Below are 15,705 nucleotides of genomic sequence, written 5' to 3' on the forward strand. Positions count from 1 at the left end.
ATGCACCCAGGGCACCACCTGATTTGTCCTTAGGTGATTGGTTCAGTTCAAAAGGTCCAAATCAATTGTCTCAGTCTGCACCTGTCTTGGTTGAAAGAGTTTAAGAGGTCTCTGGGAACTGGGTAATAGGGGTCTGGTGACTACTCTGGTGTGGCTTGGTCCAGTTCTGTGTGGAGTCAGGAGGAGCCACCCAGCCAATAGTTCAGTCTGAGAAGGTTGATGCCTCCTTTCCCACCTTGCACCACTGTCACACCCAGTCACTGATAGCCCTTCAGTTGGCTGACCCAGTTTCCTGTAGTGAATCGGTACTCCAGGAGTTTGCACCTGCCTGAATCACAAGGAAGTCTGCCAGGCCGCTGTGCTCTGCCTCTCTCTAGCAGGAGGAGGTGAGGCCTGACAACCTCAGGTGCTTGATGAAGGTTGGGGGGTTTTCACTCAGGTTCAGTCTTGCCTCTGATTAATGTTACTGACAGAATAGAACAGAACAACTTTGTGGTTCCCCTGCAGAAGAGAAGCTGAATTGAATTCCAAATCATTTTGTCTTTGCTCTTGTATTGTCTATAGGCTGATGATCCCCTGAGGGCCAGGTGCATCTTAGGCTCAGTAAAGTGGACCTCTGGGTGAGCCCCACCCTGGGATATTCCCCAGTTTGCCAGTTGGTGTTGCCTCAGGCAAATCCTTTACTCACAGTCTCTGGTTGCCCAGGGAAACAAGGGGTGTGACTTCAGAATATTCAGTAGTGAGCCATATTGCTAGCAAAAGAGGGCTGCTGTTTTATGCTTCAGGGAACTGCTGCCCTGGTGCAGCTCCCTTCCAGCCAACTGTCCTCTCTCCGCTCCCACACCCCAGAGTCTGTATCAACCAGCTGCAGCCCCAGCACTGTCCACACCCTTCGAGCAATCGCCCAAGAGTCTGGACTCCTGGGGGACAGGCCTCCAGACCTTGGAGCAAGAGTGGAGGGGAGCGCTGGGAGCCCAGGGCTGCAGGCAGAGAACACACACAGTTTTAGGCAGTTTTATGCCTGGCCGTATTGTCGCCAAAAGACAGCTTTCACACTGTGTCTCAGGGAACTGCCGCTCTGGTGCGATCCCCTCTCCACTGACCATCCTCTCCTCACTCCCGTGCCCTGCAGCCGGCACTGACCAGCTGTAGTCCAGGCACCATCCACACCCCTTGAGAAATCACCCAAGACTCCAAACTCCTGTGGGACTTGCCTCCAGACCTCAGTGTGAGTGGAGGGGAGCGCTGGGAGCTCAGAATTCCAGGTAGAGACTATATACAGTTTTATACAGTTGTATGCCTGGCAGGGGGACACCATGGCACCCTAGTAGGGGAGGTAGGTCAAGTTTTTAGAGGATCTCTTCCATGGAGTGTAGTGGGAGTACCTTTGAACTCTGCCCGATTGTTTGTGGTGCACTCCGAGCCGTTCTCATTGGGGAGGGGACTCCCATCTGCTTGGTGATGGATTTTGTACCTTTTGTTTGTATCCTTGTGGTCGCAGCTAACCTCAGTGGGGTTGATGTGCGTTCTTCAACCTTCTCTCTTAGTGCAGCTCAAATCCACCAGGTTACTTGCTGAATTTTTGTCCTTTTACTCTCCTTCTGGATGGGAGCCTCTGTGGAAAGCTGGCTTCAGTCAGCCATCTTGTCTCCTCCCCGAATGATCCATTTTTGCTCTCCATTTCTTTTCCTCTTTGAGAGTTTTAGAGCATTCAAAAGCGTTGTCTTCAGTATCAGAAATCCCTTCTTCCGCTTGCTCCATTATGTTACTGAGGGATTCTACTGTATTTCTCAGATCTTTGAGGGCTGCAAGTTCTTGTCTCAATGTGTCAAAATCTGTGGTGATTTTGTCTTTGAATTCATTGAATTCTTGAGACAATTTTTGAGATGCTCCTTGAATTTCTAATTCCAAATTTATCTCCACTCTATTAAGCTTATTTGCAATCCAAATTCTGAATTCGACATCTCTGCCATATGTTTATGAATGGGATCTTAAGTTATGTCCGCCATACTATTCCTTAGGGGGTTGATCTACTCTGGTTTTTCGTGTTACCACAGTTTTTCTGCTGATTCCACCCCATGATTATTTTACACCATTTGGCTAGTTGAGCAGATAAGGTGAAGTTGGGTTGGGGGCTCCTGGAGTAGTTATTGACCAGCCCTTTTCCCAAGAGCTGGAACTGGTTTCTGTACCTTTTTCCTTAGAGCTCTGCAAAGGACCCATATAGTGCTATGACCTGAGAAACTGGGGATGGGCTTGGTGTGGTGGGGCTAAGTGACTCTATCTTGTTTTCAGCTGGTCTCTGTCCTACCCTAGTGAATCACTTACTCACTTACTTTGGGTTAAAGTCTCAGCTGTGGAGAAATACCAGCAATTAAGTCACTCCACCCCCAACAGGTAACAATTGGGAAAGGGAAATCAAACCTTCCCACAACCACACACCCAGGGTACCACTTTGGATAGTCTTCAGGTGATTGGCCCAGTTCAAAAGGTTCAGATTAATAGATGAATTGTCCCAGTCAGCACCAGTCTCATTTCAAAAGGTATTTCTGGCAACTAGATAGCAAGGGTCTGCTGGCAGCTCAAGTATAACTAGCTCCGGTGCTGCATGAGTTCAAAAGGACCCCATGAGCAAATGAATTAGTATGGGAATGTTGATGCCTCCTTCCCCACCTTGCACCTCTGTCACAATTGTCACTGGTAACCCCACAGGGCTGTGACCCAGTTCCATTCAATGAGCAGATGCTCCAGAGGTTTGCACCCGCCTGAGTCACAGAGAGATCTATATCTCCTCATCCAGGTTGCTGCTTTCTGCCACTATCCAGCATGGAAAGCTGAGGCCTGACAACCCCAGATGCTTAATGGAGGCTGGGGCTGTTCACTCAATTCCAGTGCCACCTCTGATTGATGTTGCTGACAGAACAGAAAAACTTCACAGAATTTGCTCTGTCCCAGCTATATTCCCCTGTGGATCAGACGCTGTTTGAATTCACAGAAACTGTAATTCAGCCCCAGTCTGTGTCACTGCCTGGAACTGTCATGTCTGTCTCAGCTGCAGTCTGTGTTCGTGTGGGCACAGCTAGAGCTAACACTCAGATTTCAGTTTCTGCCTCTTCCCTCCTGCCTTTGTCTCAGCTATGGTCCCCTGAGGGCCGGGTGCATCTTAGGCTCACTAAAGCAGTCCTCTTGCTCAGCCCAGCCCTGGGAGTATGCTGTCTCTGCATGCGTGTAGTCTAGACCTTGCACCCCACCCAGGCAGGTACTGCTTCAGGCACACCCTTAACTCACGGGGCCTATTTCTATCCCAGATCTGTTCCACCAGTGGCTGCCACCAGAGAAGATGCCCAGCTCCCTCTGGTTGCCCAGAGAATCAGGGAGTGTCTCTCCAAAATATCCCCAGGGTGTGAGCCCTGTTGTTCCTGCCACTGCTGCTCCTGCTCTGTGCTGCAGGGCACTGCCTCTCCCTTTCCTGTATGGTTCCCCCTCAGTTGACCATCTTCTCCTTACTCCTGTGTCACATAATCTGCACAGACCAGCAACTGTCAACACCCTATCCACACCTCTTGAGAAAATGCCCAAGAATCTGGAATCCATGGGGCACAGGTTTCCAGACTTCAGGGTGAGGGTGGAGACAAGTGCTGGGAGTTCAGAAATGCAGGTAGAGAATATATACAGTTTTATACAGTATTATTTCTGGTGGGAGAGTGCCATGGCACATTTATAAGTCCTCTCTAGAGAAGGAGTTCCAGTTTTTAGATGGTCTCTCCTATGGGATAAAATAGGAGAGGATCTTAACTCTGCTCGCTTGTTTGTATAGAGTATACTGTGAGCCGTTCTCATGGGGGGGGACTCCTGTCTGCTTGGGGATGGATTTTGTACCTCTTGTTTATTTCCTTGGGGTTGCAGCTCTCCTCAGCAGGGTTGATGTGCGTTCTTCAACCTTCTCTCTTGGCTCAGCTCCAAACAATGGCTTACTTGCTAAATTTCTGTCCTTTAAGTCTTCTTCTGGATGGGAGCCTCTGTGGAAAGCTGGCTCTAGTCGGCCATCTTGCCTCCACCCCACCCCCCTTTGTTTTGTTTTTTAACATTGTCAGAGTTATTTTGTTAGTTTCTTCTCATCTAAAACCTCTTCCCTCAGCTCAGGGAAGATACATTTGCAACATACCTGTTCTTTTCTTGAAACTCTACTACTTATTGAGAAGAAGGAGAGGCCCCAAGATGTTGCTTTTGTGACCTATTCCAGGAGATTTACACAACAGGAGAGGGGCAAATGCACTGAGAGTCTTACAACTCTCTGGGTTCTTCTGTTCCCCCATGATATTCACAGTTCAAACCTGTGCTGAATGATCTTCATGCAAAGTGATGGATTATTCCCAGGCTGCTGCTGGAAGCTCAGTTGGCAGTGTAAGGGAGTCCCTCTCAATGGAGGCATGCACTGTGGGAGATTTCTCTGCCAAGGTCTCCTCATGGCAGTGATAGTGACAGCTGGACAATGCTATCTAGGCTCTAGGCATTGATCATGGGTGTTTGGGTTGCAGGTGTTCATTCCAAGTGGGTTCTGGTGTTAGGACAGCTCAAGGGTAGCAGGTCCCTGTTGAAGCACTGGACCATGGGAGTGGTTTCCACCATGTGGCTTGTAAGATCCTTGGAAGTGACACTATGGAGCCCAAAGGTGGCACAGGTGCCTAAAAGCCCAGGTGGCAAGGCCCAGAGGCAGTGCAAGATCCATGTAGACTGGGCCATGGTGCTAGGTGGGAGAACAGGAACCACAAAGGCAGAGCCACTGGGCCAGGTGGAAATATGGGGATCACCAAGGGGGAGCCATAGAGCAAGCTGATTGATATCAAGGGTTCTTCAGCTGTCCAACTCCCACATAGTTAATTTCAGGTGGCATCTGTGGAGTCTGTTCTCCTGATATGCCCCACAAGAGTGAGGGGTGCTTAGTTCATAGTCACAGGGCATACAAGAGCATCCACTCTCTTTGCCCCTCCCTGGCTGGACCAGGGTAATGTATAGGTGGCTGAAGAAAATCTGAGCCCTGTGTAGCACTGGTGGCTATGGATCTGAGAGCTCAGAATGACATCTGTTCCAGCAACCTGGGAATTGAAGATGCCTGGTCCTTGCTGTGCCTACTCTCCAGTGTAATGTTGCTGCATAGTTTCCAAGAAGCTCCCTGAACAGTCTGGAGGTTTGGGGGAGGGTGTTCATAGCTCCAGTTGCAGTGTCCATGAAGGGGAGCATGGAATCCCATGGTTCTCTCCTCTTGTCCTTCTCCCATGTGTGAGTGGCTCCCCAATGTCCTACCCAATCTTGAAGAGTGTATCAGCCCATATACTTTTTCTTCACTCTGAATGTCTCCATCACTTATATTATGATTCACAATGCTCTCTCCAAGAAGGCCCATCTGTAGGTGGGCATCCACTTGCAACTTTTGGTCCTCTTAAGAGCAGTGCACACAGGTGCTTCTAGTCTGCCATCTTGTCACCATCCCCCATGTCTTTTAGCTGTTTGATTCATGTTTCTTTAATTCACCAGGCCAGTCTATCTATGCCTTTCAATTGGTAAATTAGACCATTTAAATTTAATGTCACTATTGCATTTCTTTCTATTTGTTCTCTCTGTTTTTTGTTTTCCTGTTCTTTTTCCTATCTTCCTATGGGTTACTTGAATGCTTTTAGAATGCCATTTTGATTTACTGTATCTCTTTGTATAGATATTTTAGTGGTTGCTCTTCATTATGTACATTATGACTTCTCAAAGTTTTTTTGTATCATCATTTTATAAATTTGAATAACATTAAAGTCTAATTTTCTTTTATGTCCTTGTACCCTCCCAAGTATATATCTTAAATATTTTCTCTAAATACATCTAGAACCAAATTATAACGTTTTATAATTTTTCTTTCAATTATCAAACATGACTTAGAGAACTCAAAAAAAGAGAAAGTTTATTTTATGTGTTTAGCCTATTTTTGCCTACTATTTTCTTTCTCCCTCTTTCTTTCTTATGTTTCCTTTTTTTAGTGTTTCCTTTTCACTTTAAAGACCTTCCTTTACCCTTTCTTTTAAGATAGATCTTCTGGAAATAAATTTTATTAGTTTCACATAATAAAGAAAGTCTTGATTTCCCCTTCATTCTTGAAAGATATTTTGGTTGGATACAATTCTGGACATACAGTTCTCTTCAGCCTCGAAAAATGTTGTGCCACTTCGTTCTGGCCTGTATGGATTTTATGAGACATCTGATAATGTTCAAATTTTCTTCCCCTATAGGTAAAATGCTATTTGCTTTCACTGCTTTCAAGATTTGTTTTGTTTTCAGAAGTTTATCTATGATGGATATGGATTTGTTGAGATTTATCTTTTTTGCTTTATTCAGCTGGTTGCATCTATAGTTAATATTTCAAGGTAAACTTGTTAAGTTTTCAGCCAAATTTTTCTTCCCTGTTCCTTTCCTATTCTCCTTCCATGACTCTGGTGACATGAAGTTAGCTTTTCTGTTAGATTCCCCACAGGACTCTGAAATATGATTTTTTTTTCAGTCTATTTCCTCCCTGCTGTTCAAATTGGGTAACTTCCATTGTTTTATATTTGACTTTGCCGCTTCTTATCTCTTTTGACTTCTTTTAAACTTATCCCTCAATGTTTTAAAATTTTAGTTATCATATATTTAATTTCTAAAATATTTAATTTCTAAAATTTTCTATTTGCAATTTTTCTTTAAATATTCTATTTTTGCAGGGATTTTCTGTTTATTAGACATTTTATGTTTTTGTTTTAAGCATGTTTGTAACTGATCCTTAAAGCTTTCTTATGATGGATCTGTTCAAATTTCCATCAGATAGTCCTAAAAATTCTGTTATCTTGGTGTTGGCATCAGTTGATTACTTTTTTTCCTTCAGTATGTGATCTTCCTGGGTTTTGATATGATGTATGATTTTGAATTAAAACCTAGATGTTTTGGATATTATATTATGAGAATGTGTGTAGCATTTAAACCTTCTGTTTTATTTGGCTCTTTCTGACACAACTCCAGCCAGGAAGGATTTATTTCCTCATTACTGCAAGCTAGGAGATAAAGTACACATTGCTCACTTGGCCTCTGTGGACAAAGAGGGGTTCCTTGTTACGACTGGGCAAGGGTGGGAGATCTAGGTTTCTTGTAAAATGTCAGTGATACCTCCCTGGCTTGAAGAGGTTGGAGTGCCTTGATTCTGCAATCTACTGACACTGAGAAAATGTGAAAGGACCTTATTAAAACCTGGTGGAAATGAAAGCCATGGCCTCATACCTGGACTCCTCTGACACCACAGGGAGTTGGGGGTATTTCAATATAGCCTATAATTCTAAGCTCCTTACTTGACCTTAGCTGGTATGAGTAGGAGTGACCTCACCTTTTTTCACTATGGTGTTTGGCTGAAGTAGAATGGCTATTGCCTAAAAGTTTTCTGTCTTGCTCAGCTGCCCCTTCCCTGGCCCTTTGACTAGAGAGAGAGGCTTTTGTTGGGACATTTTGTGGTACATGTTAATTGGTATTTCTGAGGTTCTGGCTTCTTCGATCCCAAACCTAAGATATCTGGAAGAAAGGAACACTCAGGAAACACACTACCATGTGTTCTCTGTATTCCAAGGTCCCTAAGCAGTCTGACTTCTCCCCACTTGACAGTCTTCTTATGTTTTCTTTCTACATAGTGCTCAAAGTTGTTAGTTGTATTTAGTAGCAAAATAGTGGGAAGTATATCTATTCCATCTTCCCAGAAACCAAAGTCTGTAATTGCATTTTTTTAATATGACAGGTACCACCAAACTATTACAATGATTACCATCGAGCATAAAGGTGGAATTTGGGAGGTGGAGAGGGCTAAGTAGACTACATGTGTTTCTGTAGTATTTATATTATTTTTACAAAGATGATTTATTACTTTAATAAGTTCTAGGTTTTTTCCATTTTCAATTAAATTAAAGTTTGCAAAAAAGGTGGGCAAACAAACATGTGAATAGCCAAATGTAAAATCAAGGGGCTTTTGTAATAAAGAAACTGATAAAGCAAGAATGAGATATTTTTAAAACTCAATATGTTTTTCTCATAAATAAAAAGTTAATTTAAAAATAATCTCCTAGAATTCATAATCATAAGTTTCTCTGAGATTTAAACGATTAATGTTTAAAAAGCAGTGGTATATAAGATCATTTAGAGCTCATTTTTACATCCCCATCTTTCTATTTAGCTATGACATTTTACCATGACAGTAGTTTTATCACCAAAGAACTAACAGAAATAGTTTGAAAATGCTATAAATAAAGGTTTTTTATCCTTTCTGATTTGAATGTTACAGCATATACTATTTGTAGCAATAGTTATACATTCACCTAGTTTATAATAATAATAATAAAGTACCCCTTAAGTATCTTATGAGAATAAATTACATATACTCAATAATAGAGTAATAAAAGAGAATTTTCTTTGAGGAAAAAAAAACACCTGGTACCCCACAAAACTTGACATTGTGGACCCAGGTGTAAAATTATTATTTTAAAAATCTGTCTTTACCTGCCGTATTTTTAGATTTGTCTCTCCATCCAGATTAGATGTTGCCACATAACACATAGCCTGAGGTTCACTAAGGAAAATAGAACAAGTAATACCAAATTAATATCTCTTCATCAAAGTATTTTTCTTATATTAAGTATGAAATGTGATCTACATCAATATACATTTTTCAAAATTGAAAGGACGACAGACAATTGCTTTTCTGGGAAATGTCAGCAGTCTGATCTTATCAGCCTAAATTTCATTTTGCAGACCAGTTCAATAGAAAAGCTTCTACTCTTATATCATATGTGATTACTCTTCACCCCCAAAAAATGAAATTGAGGAAGATGAACAGGTATTTATATAGTGACTACACTTGAGGTCAAATCTAAAACTCTTGTTATTTTCAAAAATAGGTCCAGGATAATACCCCAAGGCCCAGGCTCTATAGCCTTTAGATAGAATGAGGGATATCTTTCAGGATAAATGTGGATAAAGAAAAGGCCCTAGAGGCCCTAAAGGGAAAGGGGGGGAATACATACTTGGAGCTTCTCTATTTTTATCTAAACTTAACTGTTAAGGAATCAAGGCATAGTATTAACAAACTTACCTTCCCAGATTTTAGCCTATATCAAATGCCAAATCATTTATGAAAATTAATCATCTTGAAGGGAAATCCAGAAAAATAATAAAATTCCCCATTAAGTTTATTGAGTCTTAGACTCTGACTTAACTCTTTTGGTTATACTTCATAAAGTAAACTATCAGTTTTAAAGTAAAATATTCTGCATTGGTTTAATTAGGTGAGACCACATACTCCCAAACAATGACTAGTATATAATCCAATATTTATTTTTGTATTTTTTTTATTAAGTCATAGCTCTGTACCTTAATGCAATCATGGGGCAACATACACTGGTTTTATATACCATTTGACATATTTTCATCACAATGGTTAACATAGACTTCCTGGCATTTTCTTAGTTATTGTGTTAAGACATTTATATTCTACATTTACTAAGTTTCACATGTACCTTTGAAAGATGCACCATAGATGTAATTCCAGAAATCACCCTCCCTCTACCCATCCTTCCCCCTCCCTCCCCTCCTTCTCGCCCTTCCCCTTATTCTTAGGTTATAATTATAGCTTTCATATGAAAGCCATAAATTAGTTTCATAGTAGGGCTGAGTACATTGGATACTTTTTCTTCCATTCTTGAGATACTTTACTAAGAAGAATATGTTCCAGCTCCATCCACATAAAGATGAAAGAGGTAAAGTCTCCATCTTTCTTTAAGGCTGCATAATATTCCATGGTGTACATATACCACAATTTATTAATCCATTCGTGGATCGATGGGCACTTGGGCTTTTTCCATGACTTAGCAATTATGAATTGGGCTGCAATAAACATTCTGGTACAAATATCTTTGTTATAACGTGATTTTTGGTCTTCTGGGTACATACCTAGTAGAGAAATTGCAGGATTGAATGGCAGGTCTATTTTTAGATCTCTAAGTGTTCTCCAAACACCTTTCCAAAAGGAATGTATTAATTTGCATTCTCACCAGCGGTGTAGAAGTGTTCCCTTTTCTCCACGTCCACGTCAACATCTCTGGTTTTGGAATTTTGTGATATAAGCTAATCTTACTAGACTTAAGTGATATCTCAAAGTAGTTTTGATTTGCATATCTCTGATGATTAAGGATGATGAGCATTTTTTCATGTGTCTGTAGGCCGTGCACCTTTCTTCTTCAGAGAAGTTTTTCTTCAAGTCCTTTGCCCAGCCTGCAATGGGATCACTTGTTCTTTTCTTGCTTATGCATTTGAGTTCTCTGTGGATTCTGGTTATTAAACCTTTGTTGGAGACATTACCGGCAAATATCTTCTCCCATTCTGAGGGCTGTCTGCTTGCTTTACTTACTATGTTCTTGGCTGTGCAGAAGCTTTTTAGTTTGATCAGGTCCCAGTAGTGTATTTTTCAAGCTGCTTCAATTGCCGGGGGTGGGGGAGTCCTCCTCATAAAATTTTCACCCAGACTGATTTCTTCAAGAGTTTTTTCCTACACTTTCTTGTAGTATTTTTATAGTTTCATGTCTTAAGTTTAAATCTTTAATTCAGTGAGAGTCTATCTTAGTTAATGGTGAAAGCTGTAGGTTCAGTTTCAGTCTTCTACAGGTTGCCAGCCAGTTCACCCAGCACCATTTGTGAAACAGGGAATCTTTTCCCCACTAAATGTTTTTAATTGGCTTGTCAAAGATCAAATAATGGTAGGTAGCCGGATTCATCTCTTGGTTCTCTATTCTGTTCCATACATCTACCTTTCTGTTTTTGTGCCAGTACCATGCTGTTTTGATCACTATGGATTTATAGTATAGTCTGCGGTCTGGTAGCGTGATTCCTCCTGCTTTGTTTTTATTTCTGCTCTTGGCTATTCGAGGTTTTTTTCTGATTCCATATAGAACTAAGTATTATTTTTTCAAGATCTTTACAGTATGACAGTGGAGTTTTAATAGGGATTGCATTAAAATTGTATATCACTTTGGGTAGTATGGACATTTTAACAATGTTGATTCTTCCCAGCCATGAGCATGGTGTATTTTTCCATTTGTTAACATATACCAATAGTCAAGCTAAAAAAACAGTTAAGGACTCTATTCCATTCACAGTAGTGCCAAAGAAGATGAAATATTTGGGAGTTTATCTAACAAAGGACATGAAAGATCTCTATAAAGAGAACTATGAAACTCTAAGAAAAGAAATAATCCAATATTTAAAATATAGCTTCATTTGGGATGCCAGTGATACAACAAAGTAAGAATGTCCAAAAACTCTCTCTTCTATAAAAAACAGTGATGAAATCATCAGAATCAGCATTTTCAGAACTCTGAATATTACCAAAAGCTTAAGGCAATCCAGGGATATTTTATTCAAGGAAGAATGGCTGAACCTTTGTAAAAGGTTACAATGGGATTTCTGATGTTTTAATTGCCCTAGGTCCATTCTCTGCTTTATAACTGAGTAATAACTTTGTAAACTCATTTAAAGCCTCATCTCCAAAGTGCCATTATTTAATCTGTTTGATGGTTCTCCAGAAGACTTTCCCTTGAGAAGTTTGCTTTGATGTAACCTCACTAGAACTCAGCCTGTGCTAAAAGCTTCTCTCTGATTCAAGGGTGTGGGATATATTAAAAGAAAAATTATAGGAAAGTGTTTTACTATTGCAACTGTCTGAGGTGATGGATAACAATTAGGGTAAAAAATAGACTAACCAAAAAGCTTTTTAAAAATCCTTATATTAAATAAGCAGCAACAAAAACAAACCCTGAGCAGCAGAGAGATTCTGATTTCCAAAGTTGCCACATTATTACTTAAAATGTTGATTTTTCAACAAAAATTATGAGACATAAAAAGATTAAAAAGTAAGAATGGCCCCACAGTGAGGGGGGAGGAAGCAATCAATTAAAACTATCCTTAATGAAGTCCAGACATGGTACTTATTAGACAAAACATTAAATTAGACATTCTGAATAGTTCAAAGAGCTAAAAGGAACTATGCTGAAAGAAATATCATAAGTGTATAAGAATGTGATTTACCAAATAGAGAATATCAATAAAGAGAGTTTATTTTATAAAAAGAAACCAAATAGAAATTAAAAAGTTGAAAAGTTCAATAGTGAAATAAAAAATTCACTAGAGAATTTGAAGAGAAAATTTAAGCAGGCAGAAGTAAGACTTAGTGAACTTGAAGATAGATCAATTGAAATAATCCATTCCCAATCTGAGAAACAGAAAGCAAAAAGAATAAATAAAAATGAACAGTATTAGAGACCTATGGGACACAGTCAGGCATGCCAACTCATACATCATGAGAGTCCCATAGGAAAAAAGAGAGAGATAAAATGAGAAATAAATAATAGCCCCCCAAACTCCTCAAATTGGATTAAAAGCATTACTTTATACATCCAAGAAGCTCAACAAAATAGGACTCCAAGTGGTGTATACTCAAGAGATCCACATCTAGACATACCATAATCAAACTCTTGAAAGCCAAAGCCAAAAGTATCTTAAATATAGCAAGGAAGATGCTACTCATATTTAAGAGATGCTAAAAATCATTAACAGTTAATTGTTCAGCAGAAGCCTGGGATTACAGAAAGGACTGGGATAACATATTCAAAGCACTAAATGAAAAAAAATTATCAACCAAAAATTCTATATCAAATAAAAGTGCCTCTCAAAAATGAGGCAGTAATTAAGACATAAATAATAAATAAACAAAAACTGAAACGTTGTATAGATTTGCTTTACAATAAATACTAAAAGAGTATGAGCGGAGTGAGGGTGATTGGTGGGATTACAGCTGCAGTGCATCTTACAAGGGTACATGTGAAACTTACTAAGTGTAGAATATAAATGTCTTAACACAATAACTAAGAAAATGCCAGGAAGGCTATGTTAACCAGTGTGATGAAAATGTGTCAAACGGTCTATAAAACCAGCGTATGGTGCCCCATGAATGCATTAATGTACACAGCTATCATTTAATAAAAAAAAAAAATACTAAAAGAGAATTCTTCAGGCTGAAATGAAAGGTCACTAAACATTTCCTGAATACACTAGTTTACAGACCGTTTGGCACATTTTCATCACTCTGGTTAACATAGCCTTCTCGGCATTTTCTTAGTTATTGTGCTAAGACATTTACATTCCACATTTACTAAGTTTCACATATACCCTTGTAACATTATCGCATTAATGTACACAGCTATGAATTAATAAAATAAAATAGCCCCCCCAAAAAATTAATAATTTATTATTCAATGTTTGGATTTGAAAATCAAGTGTTTTGGAGAGACTGTATTAAAGTCTAAAAGGCTGATATAACCCAGGTTTTATGACCAGAAATAAAAATATTGCAAAAGTAGATTAATCATTAAAAAAAAAACAATTCCTGAATACACATGAAGAAAATAAGAGCATGTGTAAAGGTAGCAATATAGGAAAATGTAAAAGATAGTACATATGCATTTTGTTTGTAACTCCTTGTTTTCTGTTCTTTGATTTAAAAGTTAAATGGCACATGATGGATATATAATGTGATCTGTGGTAACATCAAAAAAGAGGGGGAAGAGGAACAAAGCTATTTTGGAGCAAAGTTTTTATATGTGTACCATGGCAACTATTGATATTAATAACATGATTGTTACAAATTAAAAGGCTAATGATAATTGTTAAGAATATAACTACAAAATACTTAGTAAAAAAAAACCCTAAAGGAATTAAAATGATGCTGTAATACACTTAGCAAAAATAAGGAAAAACAAAGAAAAGTGAAGGGACATAAGATATCTATTTTTTAATGGCACATGTAAGTTCTATCTTATCAATAACTGCATTAAATATAAGTGCATTATGTATGATAATATTTAGAAATAAACATATCCTACATCAAGCACACAAAGTAAATTCAGTGTGAGTTAAAATGACTTGCTTTTCTTACAGAGGCTTAAGGGACCTGGACCCCCCGGGACACATGCAGAGTTGGCTTGCCTGGAGTTAAACATTCCACAAGTCCATTCTCTGAAGCTGCGCACACCGTGAAGCCTGAGATCAAAGGCCATGCTGCCCTTCCTCAGAGATACGGGCCAGAGGGTTGAAGTATGTTAACAACATATTGTCAGAGTGCTATAGGTACTCTGCCCTGAAGGAAAGACACAGTCATTACTTTATACTGAGTAAACTGAGTGAATGCTTGAAGATATTCTTCCATTAACTCTGTTCCCCTGTGGCTACTTTCTTCTTTGTGATCTTTCTTTAGATACCTACTCAGAAATTAGTCAATGTTTAGAAGAAGAGGTTTACTACAAAGATGATTGTATTGATATGATAACAAAATATTTCCTTTCAAGTTAACTTCAGATAGGTAAAATAAGATAACGATGAAACTAATAGATAATAAATTAAGTGTGTACGACTAGAAAAGTATAAAGTACATATGTACCTAAAGTACAAAGTACATAAAGATTTTTGCTACATGCCATCTCATTTTGTGTAGTCTGTTTCTTGACTTAATAATTACATGAGCGAGTTTACACCCACGGGAAAGCTGCTGTTTGTTCACGTCTCCGGTCACACAACACATTAAATACTCAGAAATTAAAGAGTGGATAGTGGCAAAATTGATTTTTTTAATGCAATTTAATTTGTGTATATGCTGTCTATGAAAAACTCATTGCAGATTCAATGATACAAATAGGTTGAAAGTAAAAAGGACAGAAAAAAATATACCATGCAACCAGTAGTTAAGAATGCTATTGTGGCTATACTAATATCAGACAAAATAGAATTTAAGGCAAAATTGTTACTAGAGAGAAAGAAGACTTTTATAATGGGAAAAGAGCCAATCCATGAAGAAGATATAATAATTCGAAACATATACACTGAACAACAAAGGCCAAAATACATGGCACTAAACCCGATAGAATTGAAGGGATAGATAGTTCAACAATAATAGTTGGGGACTTTAGTACTCTGCTTTCTATAATGGATGGAACAACTAGGCAGATGATCAGCACAGAAATGGAAGATTCAAACAACACTAAACACAAACTAGACTTAACAGACACATGTAGAACACTCCACCATACAACTGCAGAACACACACTCTTCTCGAGCTCACATGAAACATCCTCCAGGATTGACCATATGCTAGGCCACACAACAAGCCTCAATAAATTTAAAGGATTGAAATCATACAAAGTATATCCTCTGATCACAATGGAAAGAAGTTAACCAATGATCTAGTGGAAAATCAAAAGGAAATTAAAAAATTAAAAGGGAATTTAGAAAGTATTTGTGTCAATAAAAGCAAAAACACACCATAACAAGACATATGAAATGCAGGTAATGTTTAGAATTAAATTTATAGCTATAAACAACTTAAAAAAATTTTTTTTATATTTATTTATTTTATTTCTTTTTAGCCTCAGCCTCCTGAGTAGCTGGGAGTACAGGTACCCACCACAACCCTCAGCATTTTTTGTTACAGTTTGGCAGGGTTTGAACCCACCACCCTTGGTATATGGGGCCAGCGCCCTACCCACTGAGCCACAGGCACCACCCAACACCAACATTTTTTATAAAGGCAAAAAGAAAAAGAAATATCTTAAA

The 15,705-nt window shown here is 39.0% G+C and overlaps 1 protein-coding gene across 1 annotated transcript in view; it reads right to left on the reverse strand.

Moving 5' to 3' along the window:
- LOC128566496 (phospholipid-transporting ATPase IB-like) overlaps positions 1-15,705 on the reverse strand; it is a 372,171-nt gene that overhangs the window by 313,875 nt on the left and 42,591 nt on the right. Inside the window, exon 7 of the mRNA XM_053563334.1 lies at positions 8,551-8,620. Coding sequence (XP_053419309.1) covers positions 8,551-8,620 — 70 coding nt within the window. The remainder of the gene's footprint in view (positions 1-8,550; positions 8,621-15,705) is intronic.

The sequence above is a fragment of the Nycticebus coucang genome, chromosome 15 (genome assembly GCF_027406575.1).
Source record: "Nycticebus coucang isolate mNycCou1 chromosome 15, mNycCou1.pri, whole genome shotgun sequence".
NCBI classification, from domain to species: domain Eukaryota; kingdom Metazoa; phylum Chordata; class Mammalia; order Primates; family Lorisidae; genus Nycticebus; species Nycticebus coucang.